Source organism: Lontra canadensis, unplaced genomic scaffold (assembly GCF_010015895.1).
Source record: "Lontra canadensis isolate GAN:19392208 unplaced genomic scaffold, GSC_riverotter_1.0 scaffold127, whole genome shotgun sequence".
In the NCBI taxonomy this organism is placed as follows: domain Eukaryota; kingdom Metazoa; phylum Chordata; class Mammalia; order Carnivora; family Mustelidae; genus Lontra; species Lontra canadensis.
Genome location: NW_022631121.1, coordinates 2,265,509 through 2,286,165, shown reverse-complemented (window position 1 = coordinate 2,286,165; position 20,657 = coordinate 2,265,509). Strand labels below are relative to the sequence as shown.

The 20,657-nt window shown below is 39.6% G+C and overlaps 1 protein-coding gene across 2 annotated transcripts in view; it reads right to left on the bottom strand.

Annotated features, from left to right (window-relative positions):
* Positions 1-20,657, bottom strand: part of POLA1 (DNA polymerase alpha 1, catalytic subunit) — a 302,148-nt gene that overhangs the window by 99,149 nt on the left and 182,342 nt on the right. For both annotated transcript variants that reach the window (XM_032842292.1, XM_032842293.1), the window contains exon 35: positions 6,549-6,665. In XM_032842292.1, the coding sequence (XP_032698183.1) occupies positions 6,549-6,665 (117 nt within the window). The remainder of the gene's footprint in view (positions 1-6,548; positions 6,666-20,657) is intronic.

The window sequence follows — 20,657 nt, the reverse complement described above, 5'->3', positions numbered from 1 at the left end:
ATCTATCCGTTGGCATGTGCAAAAACACTTAACAACATTTTAGTCAATATTTTGAAGACGATAAAACAGGGAAGGCTAATCACCACATCAGATCTGTAGAAGCCAAAATGCTGGGTGCACAGCAGAATCAGGATCCAAAGACTCACAATGGGATGGTGATGGGCTGGGCTCAGAAAGACAACATTTCACAGGGTTCACTGGAAGGTCTCAGTCACAGAGACTGCTGGTTGGCTCCCAATATCCAGTCTACTCTTCTTTGGTAACAAAATAAGCTATTATCTCCATGTGACTAGTTTCTGGCTCCCAAAACGTAAGCATGAATGTTGGGTGAGACTTCTGGAAAGGCCACTCAAAGAACGGACTTGGATGGGAGGTGCACCTTTTTGACCCTTCAACCTTTTCTCTGTCTTGTGGCCCGTGATGGCTCGAAGGAACGTGTGCAGCTTGAGAGTAAAAAGCCTGGTGATACAGAAGGGCAGAGGCACCTGTGCACCTGATGACACTAGGGACACTAGGATGCAATCTTGGACAGCCCACACCTGGATTTCTGGCGTGTGAGAAAAAATTAAAGTTTCTTAGTGAATTAAATGTTTGTTCTGGTTAAGCTACTGTTACTTTTGGTTTCCATTTCCCCAAGCTCAGTATAATTCCTATCTTATGAGTTGAACTGTGTCCCTAAAAAGTTATACTGAAGTCCTATTTGGAAATAGGGTCTCGGCAGAGAAAAATCAAATGAAGGTGAGGTCATACTGGATTAGCATAGGCCCCAATCCAATATGCCTGGTGAAGTTATAGGAAGAAGAGAGACGGAGCTACAGAGGGACAAGATGGCCACATGACTATTAACCAGAGACTGCAGTGATGCATTTATAGGCCAATGAATGCCAAAGATTACTAGAAGCTAGAGGAGGCAAGGAATGATTCTTCCCTAGTGTTTTCAGGAGGAGAAAAAGCCAGGCTGTCCCCTGGATTTCCAAGTTCTCCTTAGATTTTAGAATGGTCAAACAATACATTTCTCCCGTTTTAGGCCACCTCTCTTGTGGTACTTTGTTACAGTGGACTTAGGAAACTAACACACTACTAATGGAGCCTTACAGAGAGATCTAAAAAAACCACATGGATCTCAGGAAATCTGGTAAGCCATGGCTTAGCAGTTGCAAGTGCAAAAACATTACGTATCTTAGTAGATGGGATGTTCAAAATGTGTCAATACTGTGAATATGAATGCTAGGAAAGTTAATGCAACCCTAAGTAGACTTCATAGAAATTTACTACCTAGAAAAGTAAGCAACGACAGGTTTATTCTGCTCCAGACTAGTGCTAGCAAGAGCACTCGAAGGGCTGCATGCTGTTTGGGGCTCCTCACTTTACTGGGACACAAACTCTAGACTAGGATGATTATTCTGAAAGCGGAGCACTACAGAAATGGTTGAAGATCTAGGAAAACTGGGCCAAGGAGGAGAAGGCTCATGAAGATAGCTACCTTCATGTATCTAAAAGGTTCTCAGAGCAGGCAGAGTTGGTGCTGAGCAAGTACTTACTGAACAGAGGAAGGGATCAACCTAGCTTTGGGTAGTACCATTCAGCTGAACTAGGGCCAACAAGTGAGCCAAATGTAAGATATTAATATTATCTTATTAACATTATATTATAAATATAACATATTTAAGCCAAATGTAAGATCTGTCCAGCTAATGAAATTAATAGAATTCAAAGTATATTGAAAGAAGCAACCCAAATGTCCACAGATAGATGAACGGACAAACAGACTGTAGTATAGCTGTTTAATAGACTATTACTTTGGTCTTATAAAAGAATGAAGTACTGACACAGGTTGTAACACAGATGAACCTCAGAAATATGCTAGGTCAAAGACGCCAGACACCAAAGGTCACATATGTTTCCACGTATATGAAAAATCCAGAATAAGGAAATCCACAGAGATGTAAAGCAGATCAGGGGTTCCCAGGGACTGGGAGAAGGGGAGGAATGGGATACAACAGCTTAAAGGGTACAGGGTTTTCTTCTGGGGTGATGAAACGTTTTGGAACTAGATAGAAGTAGTGGTCTTACAACATTTGTGAATGTACTAAGCGCCACTCCATTATTCACTTTAAAATAGTTGATTTCGTTATGTGAATTTCACCTTAATAAAAATGAAAAACTCTATTGAAAAAGAAAGCTATCATCTGCTTCATGGTTAAGAGTTTAAGTTTAACAAACTCTGCATCAACAAACAGGCACACCAAAATTACAATGGACAAGTCCAAAAGACCCTTCACGGTAAAAATCCACTAACTCCTGGACGGTAACCAGTGACTAGGTACAGATGCTTAAGACTTTCTATCACAGTTCCAAGGTTCTCTGCCTGCACAACTCACAATTAGTGCCCTAAGAGACCACAATTATTTTCATGCTTTCATCTTATGCAGAAGTAAGACACTTTTTCTCAGGTAGCCTGGCAATATTCTCACTGTCCCTAATCGACTTACCAAATCAACACTTCAGCTGCCACCATTTTGAAACTAACATACAATGACCACAAATTCAATATTACCCCTTCTTCTTCTTTGAAGAAGTCCTGTATGGTACACACATTCCATTATAAAGGATTTTCACAATTTTACAACTGAGGATAATGTGAGAAACATTAAAAGTATCCCAAAGTAGAACTAGGAGTCCTTCTACTGCTTTCTTTATAAGTGGCCTTCAAGAAATTTAGCTGAATACACAGGATGAAGGCATCCACCACAGTGCTCTAGCCCAGGGGCTATGAGACTTCCTCAGTGATTTCTGCCACAGCCCAGGGAGTCACATGTAGATGCTTTCTCACCTCTGTATCAAGAACAGAAGTGTCAGTGAGCAGAAGTTTAATTTAGCTCAAAATCTTAGTTCTATAGTGCAAACTAAACAAAACAAACTAACCCTTTAGTTTTGGCGAATTACAGAACACAGAATCTCCTATCCGTTCACCTCACAGCCGAACAGATTTTGGCCACTATAAGAAGTCAAAACCAGGTCCCTGAAATAATGAGATATCAAAATATCTATTTTCTAACTTGGGAAAGTCCTGTGTCTACTTCCAGTGTGAAAAAAGGTTCTACTTATTTAGGAATGCATGTATATATTGAAGCTTGAATTCTTGCATTTATGTGCACTTCCTATGTAACAGAGAACACTCAGAGAATGTATTTTTAAATAATCAGCAATTTGAATACTGTTAAATTCCTGTGAACATGAAAAAACTTAACTGATTTTTTTCCCCCTAAAGGTATCTGAGAAGATGGACACATCTAAAACCCTGGGAACAAAACTGTCCCAGCTTTCTTATGACTCTGGCAACATGAGTCAGAAGAAGAGCCAACTTTCATACCCCAAGTTAGTCCTGGAAAGTACTCAAGCCAAATGCAACCAATAAATAAAAGGAGATTTATTATGTAAGTATGAGACTGGCATGGTAAGAGGCAAGTGCTTTACCATCAAACTTGAACAATGTATCTAAAGCCCCTACTAGGCAAGCACTGGGAAGGTCTGATGCTTCTGTCCAAACAGGTATTTGCAAATGTCTATTCTTGCCCACAGATATCAATTTTATATAATTTATGTAATGTGAAACTACCTTTAGAAATAAGGAAATGTTCTGTTCATTGGTTTGCCCCAGCCCCATACTGCCTAAGATGTAGTAGGTGTTCAATAAACAATTATTAAATGAAAGTAATGTATGATTGAGGCACAGCACCCTATAACTTAAGGATCACGTAAGCATAATCCTGAAAAATAGACACTTGAGAAAACCCTATAGTAATTACAATGATCCTGTCCATTCTACCACTGATTCTGGAGCTTCTTTGGAATGGTCTCTGGACAGGTGCCACTTCCCTCTTACTAGGAAAGCCCAGGAACCTCATACACAGAATCAAGCAATGCCCAACTCATCACTAGCATCCAAACAGACTGCAGAAGAGTGGGTTCAGACCTACTGTCAAGGTACCTTGACAATACAGGCAGTATCACCAACCAGGATGCTCTGAGCCTCCAGTTACCCCAAAAGGTCATGTTCAGAGCAGCAGTGCAACCCAAGCAATATGACCCTGCAATATGAAAGCTCCTCCCTGTCAAGAGTGGCTGATAACCTTGGTAAAAGTCTGCCTAAAATGTTACCATTGTGAGGACAAGGATATGAATGGGGGAAAAGTACTTCGAAATGCCTGTGGTGGCTCACTCATTAAAAAAAAAAAGGTACTAAATGACAAATGATGACCTGATTTATTGAACCACTACCAATATCATCATCAACATTTACTGGAGGGCTACCAATCTATTAGCTATCCAGTCTCCTTTTACTTTCTCTCACCAACAGTGGAATCATCATAAAACTCACTGACTTTCTAAGAAGTAATTCAGTCTTCACTAAACCTGACTTGATGAGCTAGATGTTTAAGAAGTCTCAAAGGCAGCATCGGTTCATGAAGCCAGGTGATTCCCCTAGAGTCTACAAGTGGAGTGATGAGTCACACTAAATACATATACTTTTGTTCTCTTCCTACACTTGCTAATCCAAGTGTTGGGATGAGACCAACTTAGTACAATACCTAATTCTCACTATGTGTTCCATATTTTTGTTAAAAAAAAACAACTATAGGGGCACCTGGGTGGCTCAGTGGGCTAAGCCTCTGCCTTCGGCTCAGGTCATGATCTCAGGGTCCTGGGATCGAGCCCCGCGTCAGGTTCTCTGCTCAGTGGGGAGCCTGTGTGCCCCCCTCTCTCTCTGCCTTTCTCTCTGCCTACTTGTGATCTCTTTCTCTGTCAAATAAATAAATAAAATCTTAAAAAAAACTATATACTACTTAACTAATTATCAAAGATATACAAAATAAGGCAAGGTACATTTTATACTTACTAAATTAGATAAAAATAATGATAATGTCCAAATGGTGCAAAGACAGTGGTAAAATTGGTACATGCATCAAGTACTGGCTACAGTTTAAGTTGGGAAAACCCATTAAGAAAGCAATGTAGCAATATGATTCATGACCATATTGTATTTAGGAATTTTGATATGCATTGTTGAGAAGAATTTATCAAGAAATATTTCAAATAACAATAAAAAATAATATAAGCAGGAGAATAGTCATAATTTTCTAATAAAGAGACAGTAAAAGTAGCCTAAAATGTCCAACAAGAGAAAATGTTAAATTTGGTTTTGGTACTGAAAACGATGTAGCAACACAGACACTTGACAAAAGATAAACATGATACAGAAGCATACTTTCATCATGACTGATGATGGCACCTGGGAGCCTCAGTCGGTTAAATTTCACCTTTGGCTCAGGTCGTGATCTGGGGCTCCTGGGATCAAATCCCACATATGGCTCCCTGCTCAGCGGGAAGTCGGCTTCTCCTTCTCCCTCTGCCCCTCCCCTCTGCTGGTGTGCTCTCTCTCTCAATCTCACTCTCTCTCTCTCAAATAAATACATAACATCTTTTAAAAAATACATATGGCTATGCAAAACAACAAGAGAATATACAATGGTAGTAGCCATTTGTAGCTTAAGACTCCTCACTAAATTTTGTAAAATGACCTGTTATCTTAAAATAAGGAACCATTAGAACTTTAAAATATTTTCCTAAAAGTAGCCTGTATACCAACCCTTTTCAGTGAAAAGACCTGAAGTCAAGACTTGATAATAGAACACTGCCTTAGCATTAAAAAAAAAAAAAAGTAAATAACAGTTTCCTTATTCCTACTTTCTTCTCACCAAAATCCTTATAAATCCTCGGGCCGGACACATTTGTAAAGCAAGACACATTACAGTCCTGTACTGGAGAGGTTGATTGCATATTATAATTTTACAGGCTCTCAGACAATCTGCAATAAGCTTGTTTAACTCTGGCTAGCCCAGACTTTGCTAGATGTACCGATCACAAAACCCTCTTTGCAAGGAAGACCTTCAAACACTTCTCTCCCCAAGGTGTGAGGAATGCTGCTTGGGCTGATAATGCTCCAAGGGTACAACACAAGGAAAGCCAATACCAGGAAGGTGTTTCCAGACTATGTGCTCCCTACTTGGAAGTCACTAATGATAGTGGGCCTCCTCCCTCAGGTGTCCGTGCTCAGGTAGAGAAAAAGCTGGATACGCCGTCCCATGGAAACAATGGAATCCCACACAAAGACAATAAATCCTTTAGGTCATAGGTTTGGGAGGTTTTGTGGCCCTTACAGAAGGGGTTCTGACCTAGTCCGAGGACAAGTTTCTATAAAAGCAGTTCCTTCTGTGTAATTATGAAGTGGCAACCAAAGAAACCAGAGTAATTTCTATGAGAACTAGTCAGTTTCTCTTTTAACATTAGTCTTTTAACATTAGTTTCATGATGTGAAAAAATATTTACCTTTTTGAAGTCTGAGTTTTTAAAAAAAATACACATGTGTGGTAGTAGGGTGTTTCCAGAGGGCAAATATCAAATATCTACCTCTCAGAGCTAAGGGATGGGAAAATACAGACCCCCGCTCCCTTCTAAACAGTTCTTTAGCAACACGTGACTATTACCTCTGGCCGAAGTGTAGCTTTCATGCAGACTTGGCAAAGAGGCCCATTTCGGGAGAACTGAAGGGGAAGGCGCCTAGTTCGATTTCGACAGGTTGGCTCCTCACAAATCAACCAGCCCTTGAAAGAAGAAAGAGAACACTTCAGTTTTATTACCACCATCAAACAAATACACACAAAAACCCCTTTCAGGGCACCTGCATGGCTCAGTCAGTTAGGCATTCGACTCTAGGTTTTGGCTCAGGTCATGATCACAAGGTGGTGAGATCAAGCCAGTGTCAGGCACTGTATTGAGCAGGGAATCTGCTTCTCTCTCTCTCTCAAATAAACAAATAAATCTTTAAACAAACAAAATAAAATCCCTTTCATTATCAAGATGGACTCATTTAGCTCAAACTTTCCTTAGAGATTCTGAAATAGCTCCTTATCATTCTTCCCTGACATGTCACTTTGATCTATGCCCCAACCTTAACAGGTAGAAAACTCTTCATATTAAAAAAAAAAATCACGTAAGATATTCATCCCTTCTTAAAATAGACTCCCTGGCATGCATACAGCAAAACCTCCCAGTAAAAGCTTATATGATTACATACGGATGGGTTTTCGGTCATTGATAAAGACCATTATCAAAGTCAAGAGTATACCATGTAGGGCGCCTGGGTGGCTCAGCTGGTTAAGCGTGTGCCTTCGGCTCAGCTCTCAATCCCCGGATCCTGGGATGGAGCCCCACGTCAGGCTCCCTGCTCAGCGGGAAGTGTGCTTCTCCCTCTCTGTGTGCCCCTCCCCCCTACTTATGCATGCTCCCTAAAATAAATATATAAATCCTAAAAAAAGAGTATACCATGTAGAAATGAATGGCTTTCCCAATAGCTGAATGACTACTAGCTAGTGACTTAACTGCTGTGCTCAGCTTCCTTCTCTGTAAAATAGGCCCAACAACAGTATTTGCAGGTTGTAATGATGCAATACGTTTAGCACACTTAGAGCTATACTCAGCATATAAGAAACACTTAAAGGAAGCAATTATTTAAAATTAAGACATTCTTCTACACACATAATCTGGAGGCATAAAACTGGCTGCAATGTTTTCAAGGACAATTTCAACCGACCACTCTTTTCCCACTTCTGAAACAGTCATTGCCCACTTCTCTGGCCTTTAGACGCTCTTCTCACTTTCCTTCTTCAGTTACCCTCCCTGCTGCTCTTGTTTGAATTTTCTCATAGAGATGTGATAACAACATGCCTATTATCTTAAATTAGTGTCATGTTTGCTATAAAACATACCTGCTCCAAAAGGGATACAAAACTGCACGAATGGGGTGGAGCAAAGCTCAGGTATTCTTCTTCAAAAAAAAGATTTTATGTATGTATGTATGTATGTATGTATGTATGTATGTATTTAGAGAGCACATGCACATGAGCATGTGGGTGGGGGGGCAGAGGGAGAGAGAGAATACCAAGTAGACTCCCTGCTGAGCATGGAGCCCGACGTGGGGCTCAATCTCACGACCCTGAAATCATGACCTGAGCTGAAACCAAGAGTCGGATGCCTAACCAATTGAGCCACCTGGGCACCCCAAAGCTCAGGTGTTCTTATGAAGGCACCAGAGTTTACGGGTTTAGTGCTGCATGTATTAGGCACAATAAGGCTAAGCAAAGTAGGCTGAAGTGCTGGGGTACAAGGTGTATTCCCTACTGCATGGTGCTCCCACCTAGGCAGCTGCAAAGAGGGACTTAGCTGTCTTTGGGTCTTGGGAGTATGTGGGGAAGCAGAACTTCTGAAATGGTCTTGAAGAGTGAGTAGAAGTTTGGCAGGTGGAGAAAGCAGAAAAGACCACTTAGGCAGAGAGAAGGACACATGCAAAAGAATGAAAGCCAGAGAGCTATGTGAGATGTGATTAAGGAAAGAATCAATGGCATGTTTAACCCTGTTCTCTGTTTCTCAGTGGAGCAGGTCATTGGTCTTTTCCCCCTAGCTCAGAGCAGTATATACACAAATCCTGCTTAATTACATTGGGGACCTTCATTTGCCACTTATTAACATTGCTGCATGGCTTTACTCCAAATCTGCAGGATGTCCCCACTCATTGTTGTGCTGTGTGACCTCAGTCCTCAGAATAGGTTCTTCTTGGAAGAAACTACAACCAGACTCAAGAGAGAGCACTAAAAATCAGTTCTTCCAGCTCCATTTATGGCTTTCACAGCCAGAGAACGTAGACTGTAAAAGTTTTTGACTAAAAGAAAATATAATACATTTAAAGATTATAAAATTCACCTAGTCAATACATTCACAGTGAACTTCATTCCTATCTTCAATCAATATGCTGAACTATTTTAAAAATTAAACTTTTCAGATAGAGCATCTCAAGGACTCCTTATGAAACCTTTAATATATGCCCAGAATTACATTAAATGTTGTGTGGAGTAGCCAAAGAGGCCCCAGAGACAGAGTTTCAGGAAATGACAACCTAGATAAGAAAGATTCACACACACAAAGACTAAAAGTAATTCAGTAAGGTTTGGCCTTAAGAACCAAGTTGTATAGTACCAAGTATAAATGCCAAACGAGACGGAAAAGGGTTGGAGTCATGTGGCTCCTACCCAAGACAAAAAACCACCACCACAGCAGAACACAAACTAGAAGAAGCAATCAGTGGTTCTGGGTCACAGGCAACTCTGTTCTAATTCATCAGGCCTATAACTACATTTCCCTGACTCGAGGATATGATTTTTTAAAATTAATTAACTAATTTATTTGACAGAGATTACAAGTAGGTGGAGAGGCAGGCAGAGAGGAGGAGGAAGCAGGCTCCCCGCTGAGCAGAGAGCCCGACGCGGGGCTCGATCCCAGGACCCTGAGATCATGACCTGAGCCGAAGGCAGAGGTTTAACCCACTGAGCCACCCAGGCGCCCCGAGGACATGATTTTAATTCACATTTTGATATTTCAGAAACTCAGATGTATTTACAATTGATATATACATTTAATAACGTGTTTGTTTCCTTCTAAAGCACTGTTAAGTCAAGAGTGCAGTTCACAATCGATGGCCCCTCAGAATTAAGGAAACCAGACACTTCGGTTTAGCCTGTCCTAGGCATGGGGGATACAGAGGGAGACAGTGGTACTGACCCCAGCAGGTATTACATTTTCAATGCAGCCTATGAATACTAACAGTGAGACTAGTTCTTCTCAGAAGTACCCATTTAGGCATATTAGTAAAGGAAGCAGTAGAATTCAAGCAAACTATGTATGAGACGTGGAGGACTGGACTACTCCTTGATCATTCATCTGGCTTTGCTACCTTAAAGTTGCTATCTGAGGCTCTACACACACTTTGGAATAGGTATCAGGTAAGGATGCCAACCCCAACTGTAATTCATTCAATTCTAAACAAAAGTTTTAAAAAGCAAGCAGACAGGCAACAACCTGCATGTTTTGAGACAATAGTTTTTTTTTTTAAAGGATTTTATTTATTTATTTGACACACAGAGAGGGATCACAACTAGGCAGAAAGGCAGGCGGGAGGGGTGGGGGGTGGGGGAAGCAGGTTCCCTGCTGAGCAGAGAGCTCAATCCCAGGACCCTGAGATCATGACCTGAGCCAAAGGCAGAGGTTTAACCCACTGAGCCACACAGGTGCCCCGAGACAATACATTTTTAATTACTGGGATATAACCTGCAAATTAAAATTATTCTTTAATTTTTTTAAATACACCCTTCACAAAGCTCAACTACCCTTCAGGTGCTTTGGAAACTTGATTCCATCAATTTACTACAACTTCATGACTCACTAGCAAGCTGCCAACCAAAGAGATGCTAAGTTGTCACCTCACCTGTTTCTAAAGCAAACACCTAACTCTATCTCTGACAGAGTTACTAACTAAATGTCCTTTCAAATCATATAGAAAACAGATAATATAATTTGTCTAGACTTCCTACCAGTTATAATTAACATTAAGGAGGTCTTTTCTCCTTTGTCACCTCTCTATTCAGTACTTATTTGGGTTTGTTTGTACTTACTATCTGTTAATCTCCCTTTACAAATGACAACAATAACTAGTGCTATTATGCATGGAAATTACACATGCTGATAACTGTGTGAAGGGAACGAAGGGCTGAAACACAATATCAGAAGCCTGTAACTCTTGATTCCTCTTGTTTTATTTTGATAATTAAGCTTTTGGTCATGGTGTATTTTAAACAAAACTCTTCTGTGGGGGAAATACACCCTAATCATATTCAATTTATGCTTTGGTTCCATTTGATTTTGCGAAGTACACTTCAGTTAACCCTTTGTTCCCCCAGCAAATATTAATGGACTAAGCCAAATCTACCTTTCAAGGAACATCTGCATTGTTAAAATTAAATATGCCAAGTCTTTAAAAATATTCCATGATGGGGCCAATCTTAGTCGCACATATAAGCACTGAATAAATCCACTCAAAAAGACAAAACTAAGCTTATTTTCATTTCCCATGTTGGGAAATAATGTGCAGCCCAAAGTTACATTGCCAAATTAACAGCAAAAAAATTAATAAAGTGTAGTTCTTTGGAAGTCCAACCTATAAGAAGGGCTGGGTTTTTAAAAAAAAAACCCAGAACCACTCTAAGGATATGTGACATCCAAATATGTCATTTTATTATGCAACACCACATGCAAATGCCAAACTGTCACAACCAACAGGAATGAAGTCATTATGTGACAGATGCCTACCTTCACCACATTTATAAGTAGAGGGTTCAAAAGAGGTGAAGCCAGCCTGGCCAAAAGCAAAATAAACCTTTACCAAAATACACAAAGATCCATCACCTGTTAACTTTAGTTTCAGCATCACTAATTCCTTGAAATCATTGTGTACGAAATTGTGTCAAATGCTGATTGGTTCTGATTGCTAAATTATATTTCTGAGGTCTCAACTAAAATGTTTTCTGCCTGCACATGCTAAAAAGGGATCGATTTCCACTTGTAACTGAGGCGTTCCTGGTAGGTGCACCTTAAACACAAACCTACCCACTTGTGTACTTTTTTATTTTTAGAAGGATGCATACATAGAAATCATCCAGATCTGGAAATGTGGCACACAAAAAAAATCTTTTGAATAAATGAATGAACAGAAGCAATAAAATAATAGAGGAGCTAGTTTATAGGAAATAATAAGGGTCTAAAATTCCCAGGAGATAGAAAAATGCACAGTTCTCATACTCTTGAATCAAACAGATGGTGGGTCCTTCTCCTCCCACTTCCAATCAGTCACCCAAGTTGTCCACTGGCCTTGCAGTCCCACTGTGATCTACTTCACCAAAGCCCAGACCTCAAAGTTGATCTAACTTAACAGCCTCCTGCCTGGTTTCCCCAGCTCCGCTCTCTCTGTAAAGACTTGCCAAGTGCAGCTTCCCAAGGCCCCTTCACTCCCTGTGGTAAACCTTCCTTAGAGAATGCATGCTTTGGTCTGGCTTTCAAATCTTTCCACCTTCATTCCATCCCCCTTTTCTCTTACACAAACTCTTCACCCCCACTGGATTAGTTTTCTCACTGTCCTAAATACATCTTGCCTATTGCCAACTTCTTGCTTGGCTAATGTTGTAGAATTTTTGCCTAACATGGCCATTCCTTGAGCATCATTTCCACTCCCCTCCTGTGAAACCTCCCCATCGTCCAGGGACTTCTCCCTCTAGCCCACTGCCACCAAGTATACAATGCTGTGCACTGTTCCTGAACAATCTTATTTTACCTCCCTAACTCGAAGGTCAGGCCTGGGGGATGACCACTTTGGATCTGGTAGTGCCCTCTCCAGTCTCTAGCACAAAGGTTCACACTCAATGAAGAATACAGAAACAAGGTTATAAAAAACTGCATATAAATGTGGCTTTGCCCCACCCATTTATTAAAGGATAATTTCACGTTAAGTCACTAACTTTTCCCCTGAGCTTCAGTTCCTCATCTACAAAGTAAGAGCTAATAACATTTACCCTAATAAGGTTGCTCAGAGCCCACAACACTGTTCATTAAATGTAAGATATTATCCCTACCCTACACACATCTGCACTACTGGGGAACATCAGTGCTCGGCTACAGGCAATGAGACATTGTTAAAGACGCACTATTCCAACCGGGGAAGAGCCTGGTCGGTTTCCCATCTGCTGTTACCCAACATGGAGAGCTATGATGATGGATAACTGGTAAGATTAGGTAAGGGTGCTTTGCAATTTGAATGTAAAATAATAGAGCTATGTAGTCAATATAAGTGGCCCTTCCATGTTCCTCCTGACAAAACCGTACTAGATTTGAGGTTACAGATGGCAGAATGGATGGTGAGGGAAGAGGAAGGGGTCTTTGCTCTATTTTGGGACTCAGAGATTTTGAAGACACAACACACCACAATAGTGCACTGATGTATGATTTAAACTGTAATGGCTCTCCAGGAGTGCAGTGACAGCAGCACAGGGCGAGGTCTGCCAGCATTCGTGTGCTCTTACAGAGTTCACCACATCATTACTATTTTCCTGTAATGGCCATTAACTGCTCCTTTCCCCAAACGATATGCACTCTGAGCACACCAGACACTCTTTTTACCCAAAACCATTTATAAATATTCTGGGGGTTCCCTTGCAGTCACATTTTTCTGTCATGGAATTATCCCCAGTGTAAAATGGGTCTTACAGACAGTGCACAGTATGGGCCCACAGCTGCTTTTGAAGAATGACATGTTGTGATTTGGGATTTCCAGAAATATCAAAAAACAAATTGCTTTCTGACCCACATTTGCACCCAAAACTGGGAGAAAATTTTCCTAAGATCTCCAGGGGAAGTTTTAACAGGAACATAATTTTGCTTTTAAAGTTAAATCTTCTACACTGCAGCATGCTGGCCTGTCAAAGAGTGATTATTAAGTCTCAGAGAGGTGCCAGGGTAGGAGATGAAAGAGCAAATCAGGAAATACACATATATAAACTAACTATTCACTGAAGTTAATACAAAAATATTTTTAACAAAATTATCAACCAAAAGAGAAGTGGAAAGAAAGTGCCTTGTCAGTCAATGTTAAGAATTTTAAATATTACTAAAATTGATTTTTAAAGTAAGAGATCTCTTTAAATGAACAGTCACATGTCATTTCATCCAAGTTATTTGAAACTTATTGATCTTATCATTTGTGTGAGGACCAGACTCTGCCATCAGTTTGCTGAAAGGATAATGGAGCACTCCCAAACTGTTATGATAGGTTAGATGCAAACAGTGGTCCTCATTTAAACACACAGAATAGCACCACAAGTGGACAAATTCCAACCTCAGCAATTGTATATTACATGATAAATTAGCAAGTTGTTCTGCTTTGCCTCACATCAAATCCAATACTCAGCCTTGTTATTTTAATGTGCAATCAGAGGTTGAACATCAGAAGATGTCCCTGAGGTACATTAAAGAGCCCCATGCAAGCCATCTCCTCCTGCTATACTGTGAGCAGAGAAAGCCAACAATTACCAGCAATTTTATTTTACCACTGTAGGACAATACTGGAACAGTTAAAATTGTTGCCAAGCAAGCAACAGGGGAAAATATACTTAAAATCATTTTATAAGGAAAATTACGTTTTGGGGGGAAAAAGTTCAATGGGGGACATGTATCTTTCTGTATGGGCAGCTAAAATCTCTCTTAGTATATTCAAGCCTATTCTATAAAATACTCTCCCTATTCATTCAACTCAAAAGCAAGCTACATTCGTAGGCTATAATAGGTCACAACTAAGTACACAGTACCTCGCTTCAGGAATAATTTTGCTTTGTCTGTCAACTGTCAACAAAGCACAAAGAGCTCATGCAACCCAGCCACGTACTGTGGATGTTAGAGATCTAACAAAATACAAATAGTAAGAATACAAGATCGCCAAGCTGCCCTGCTTTTACTTTATGTGAGAAACTGAAAACATTTTTCTCTCCACATTCCATTAATCTCTATTGTATTACAAATCTTTTCATAAAAGATTTTTTTTCTGCTATGTGAAGCTACAAGTGACTTGGGGATGTTCTATTCCAACTGTGACTTTCCAACATTAATGGTTATAAGTGGAAGTATCAGTGAAGGCATGTAGACATTTCAACAAGGAAAAGGAAGAAAGAATCACGTAGAACGAGATGGCCAAATGGCTACTCTGCTGCTTGTATGAATACTTTATCGACGAAGCCTCTCAGGAAAACTGTTCATGACTTGTGCGACCACTCCTGACTCTCAACTCTTCAATGATGAAAAAAATTCACCTTTGCTATGAACACATACTAACAAATAAAACCTCAAAAGTAAACTCAAGCCTTTGTTTCATCAGTGTGTACAAAGGGGGGAAAAAAAAAAGACTGGAAGGAACTACCCTAAAATGTCATCACTGGTTATCTGTAGGTGGTTTCTTCTGTTTCTGTAGTTTCTGAATTTTCTACAACAAGCATATGTTGTTTTTATAATTAGAAAGCTGTTACTAATGAAAGGAGACAGTTTTGCTGAGAGCATTCAATACAATCGAATCACTAATACATGTGAAAAATATTTTGAACTATATCACAGGTGCTTGGTTGCTACCAAGATGAATTTTCAGCAAACGTGCTTATGAGAAAAAAAAAAGGGCACATGAAAAAAATGCTTTTTCTTTTCTTTCTTTTTTTTTTTTTAAGATTTTATTCATTTGTTTGGCAGAGACACAGTGAGAGAGGGAACACAAGCAGGGGGAGTGGGAGAGGGAAAAGCAGGCTTCCCGCTGAGCAGGGAGCCCTGATGCGGGGCTTGATCCCAGAACCCTGGGATCACAACCTGAGCCAAAGGCAGACGTTTGACGACTGAGCCAACTAAGAGCCCCAAAATGTTTTTTCTTTAAAAAATTTTTTTTTTTACTAAGTCAGAAATTTAAAAAATAGGTCGACTTAAGCACATAGCTGTTCCCAAGTGGAAAGTGGCAGGGCATGTATTAGTAGCAGTAGAATCATTTATTAAATCGAGCCATTCATTAAAATGCACACAGCCTTCTATGGAATATGATTTGAATACTTTTCTTTACGATGTTGGATATCTGAAGGTAGGTAATAAATCCGTTTTAAACAGAGGTGCTTTGTTCCCCACGCCCCCTCCCCTGCCTTTTATTCAACATACATACGGATCAACTCAGATGTCCAGGGTAGGAATCAAATTAAAAAAATACAATCAGGTGGGCATGCCTAGAACCTTATTATTAGCAGAGTTTCTTTTCTTTGCTGAAGTCTAGCTAAAAGTAATTTTTATTGTTTGTTTGTTAGCAGGCTAGTAATTTATTGGTACAGTTTAATGTGATATGCCTTTGGGTAGTGAACAACAAATGTTAAAACTGAACTATCGATGCAAGTGCCTCAAAGGAGATCTTAAAATCAGAATGGAGTTCAAACCATCACCAGGCAATGTTTGTTCATTTAACTTTAATTATTTTCTCCTTGAGAATGGTACTAATGAAACTGAATATCTTTCATGGTTTCGAAGGGCCGTTTGAATAGTCTGCAAACAGAACTAAGGGTGGACAAGAGATCTGGCCGAGCCAGGGGGTTGCTAGGTGACGTAGAATGTAAACCCACAAACTTGTTAAGGTTTGCTTTGCTTTCATGCCACTTTCACACACTCTCAAAAGTTTTGAGGACTGATTTTTCAGGTGGCCATTAAGAAAAGAAGAGACCCCCTGCCTTCGAAATTCACTCCCCCAGATACTCTGCCAGATACAGAAGAGATAAAATCCATTTGACCTTTGGCTGTAACCTGGGAAACTTTTGGTTTTACATAAACATAGGATCATGTATTTTATGGATGCCTATAACTTAAGAAACAAATCCACAAAGATGGATTTTTGAATTTCAAAAAGACATGTCTAATCTTTTCTTATTCAACTTTGAATAAAATTAAGATTTCCTTCCAGAAGAAAAATTGTGATCACAGCTTAGCACCGATTATCATCAGGACAAACCTTTCGGTTTGGCCACTCGCTCAAGACTCTTCTGGCCTACACCAAGTCTGACTGCCTGTGAGGGTGTCCCTTCTGCCCCTCCCCCAAGCTTCTTTCTAAGTAGCTGATCAGAGATTGTCCAGTAAGAGCACTTTATTAGATCATCAGCCAGAGGGGTTCACAAGTACTGAGAGCAATGGGCTCAAATGCAGCACATCAGTTTTAATAGACCAGGGGCTACTAGTAAACTGCAGATACTGCTGAGAACTTTCCTTGCACTGAACTCTTGAAAAAGCACCGTCTCTCCAGCTTAAATGCAGCTGCCTCTTTCAATGCGGCAAATGGGTAAATTTGACAAAAAAGCCACCATTAAGACTACATGAAAGGCTCAAGACAACATCCTTTCAATGCTTTGTACTTCAGTAATCAGATGTACTTACTCACCCCCTCCCCCAAACCCGATCAAGAACTATTTCTGAATGGTAGGAAATAATTCCACTTTGTACATCTTTTAGTTAATCAAGACTTTCTATTCAGCAATTTGACCTTTTGTTCAAAACAGGATTATCAGTTTTTTCGCCAGTTACCAAGGGCGACTCGCATGGTGAACATAATTGCAATAATTTGCAAAACACCATGGCAACCCACATTACAACTAGGTAAATACTGGGCTTTTGTGCTACATTGTTATTTTCAGAGATGCTGAAGTCAAAGAACGAATGACAAATGAACACAAAATTTATATTTGCTTTGTCTCAAAAGAGAAGAAAATTGATAACAAGAATTGGGGGGAAACCGACTACAGCTGTAATTTCTAACTTGATTAATTAGGATGGTAACAGTCCTTAACAGTATATTCAACAAACAGCCCTGACTTCGTCTCTCCACCCACCTCTCTCTATACCACTACTACTATCCAACCCCCCACCCCAGACAAATTTTTTCAGCTTGGAGAACAAACATCCCCCATTTGCTCTTTTCTTCAACTTAATGGAATCCTTAATTGCAGAATATTGTTCTCCTGCTCTTCACGGCAATGAAAACTGAAAACGGAGAGAAAAGAGAAGAGGGCCAGGGCAGACAGGGAGCTACAGTCATTTTTTTCCTGCGTCTTTTGGACACCCCAGGTCCAATGATGAGACGGCATTTTTCTGGTATCAGCAGCTGTTTCGTAGCAGACAATAAAGTCAAAACTATTTAGCTTTGCAGAAAAGCCACTTCTTTCCTTTTGGAAACACAAGGTAAGTCTACACACCGAGATGAAGTTTCGTAATGTAAATGCCAGAACATAAGATGAGAAACTAATAATTTTAAAAACCACACCTTTTTCCTGTAAATAAATTATTAACTGTGGTTCTGTCCAAAAAGCTGTGGAAATGCATGTTTGTTATCTGAGGAAGATGTTCAACAATTATCACCAGTGTGCTGAAAACCACTTTACACGCAGACCCCAGTTCACAAAACAAGCCGAACACTCCGAAATTAATACAAAAAATCGAAATCATATTTTTATTAGATAACCATGGTCTATGAGTAGTATTATCATCTTTTCTATAGTAAATGTGATGACTAGAAAAGTTGTATCAGACTTATTTTTACTCAGGTATGAAAGGCAGGTTCTAACCGCAATGGTGAAGGAGAGGTTTTTTCCTAAGAGGAACAAATTCTGCTATAATGCCTAGCTTTTCGGAAATTATCGAAATTGGCTTTCCCAGGTAAAATGTAGTATTTTGGGAGGAGAAAAGAAAAATACACACAGAAAGGGCTTGCAGAAGTTGTACTGCTGAGATCTGAAAAAAATTAGCTCCCAACCCTCGCAGCAGCCCAGCCTGCTTTCCTTCATCTGCTTCACCAGAAGGCAGAGCAGAAAGAGTCTCTGAAATGATCTGTGTATTTCCCCTAACTTTTGAAAAATCAAATGAACCTGATCCTATAATGGGTCCATTCTTATTTTGTCAGGGCTGCAAACTCCCAGACAGATCTCTCAGATTTAGCTTAGAGAAATCACAATATAACATTCTTCAGAATATACCTCCAAAATTACAGATGCTGTGATTTCTCCCAAGGAGGAGAAATCAAAAGAATGTGACACATTAACTCCTTCTCAGTCAGTGACAACCTCTTTACGCTTGGAAAATATATTTATTTTCTGGTTTAGTTCATTCTGAATTTACTGAACCGGTATTAAGTGCATCCTATCAAAAGTCTAAATGTTAAGTGGAAATGTATCCTCTAATGCCAAATGCTAAAGGGTTGAACAAGCCCTTCAGTACTTTTTGATCAAACAGAACTGATGACAGATCATAAAGTGGGCCTAAATTCCCATGACACTTGAACTTCTTTAAGAAACCCTTACATATAAAGGAAATATTTTGTAATCTAGCCTGAATTTCTTCACTTATAACATTTTACCCAGTATACTAGTCCACCCTGCCCAACTTTTGGTGGCTTCTGTTCCAATGTTTGTTTGTTTTTCCCTTTTCTTTTTCCTGTTTTATCCCCTTTTCTCCTTTTTTTTTTCTTTTTAGCTGACTGGATAGGACACTTCTTGACTTCTGTATGTGAAATGGAACATCCTATAATCCATCCAACCACCTATAATGCCAATAAATTACCCCAATTCCCAAATCAGGAATGGCAAATACCTAGCAGGCAGACTGCACTGCATCTCTAACTCCATCCCCATGGCTGATACAGGATGAAAGCTGGCACTCAATATGAAAGCCACCTGCGGTTTCTGTCCTGTAAACCTTCCTGCTCTAGAATTCTCAACTCTGACTGCACATGGGATTCACCAGGGGGGTGTTACAACACACTGCTGGGCACCACCACAGGGTTCCCAATTCACTAGGTCTCAGGATAAGGCCTGAAATTTTGCATTTCTAACAAGTTCCAGGTGATATTGATACTCTGGTGACCATGCTTTGAAAACCACTGTTCTGGGGTACAGAATGGCCACTGGGAATTTAACAAAGTTCCCCAGTGATTCTAATTCTGGAGTCGTGGTTCAGATCTTGTGTCCATATTGTTCTCCTTCTCTCTTGTTCAAAGACAACTACCAGTTGTTATCTTCCGAAAAATGAATTTTATAAACGGAATTGTACCTTAAAAACTTGTCTCCAACAAATAGTACATTATATGTTCATAAAAATAAATGAATCAATGATACACACACAAAAAAAAACCACAAAAAAAGAAAACCCCTTGTCTCTCAATTTTCTCCTTCAATAGTTACTCTTTCTTTAGATACTGTTGAGTGACTCTTTTTTACTCTCTCCAAGCTCTCTATACAGATTAGAATTAGCAAAGTCTCAAACCTGGCTTAATTCTTTTAAAAGAACTGACCAATTCCTACTTGGCTTACATCATGTATGCAGCTGAGTAACATTCTTCTGTTAAAGAAACCAATAAACAAAGAATCTTATTCTAGCAATAACAACATAGTCCCTAGATTACAAACACAGAATTTTAGGACTGCTCGTGAAAAGAGGGTCTCTGAAAGAAAACACAAGTACATTTTTGACTTTGGTAAGTAATATGAAACAATATAATTGAACCCTATATTTTAAAGTTGGGAAGGGACTGTAGAGCTGTAGTCTAATCCTTCATATTCTATATGAGGAACATAAGGCCCAGGAAAGAGCAAATTCCTTGTATACTGTCACAGCAATTGGCTCTGGGGCCACATGGGTCTTTGAACTTCTAGCCCACCACCCTTCACTCTCTACACCTAATTTGTTTAATGCAGGAGCCAGTAGCTGTATGTGCTTCTTGAGTAGTTGAAATGTGGCTAGTCCAAATTGAAATGTGCTGCCAGTGTAAAATACAAAGATAAATTTCAAAGACTTGGTCCAAATAATATAAAGTATATTATTTTTAACATTCATTATAGATAAAACAATATTTGATATAATGGGTTAAGTAAAAATGTTTGTTATATTATGAACAACGCTCTCTCCTTCTATTTTTTTCTTTTCTTGGTTCATTTTTAAAATAATCTGTATTAAGTAATCTCTACACCCAACATGGGACTTTAACTCTTGACCCTGAGATCAAGAGTTACAAGCTCTACTGAGCCAGCCAAGTGCCCCTCTCCCCTTCTTTATAAAAAAGGAGAGGGGCACCTGGGTGGTGCAGTCAGTTAGGTGTCTGACTCTTGGTTTTG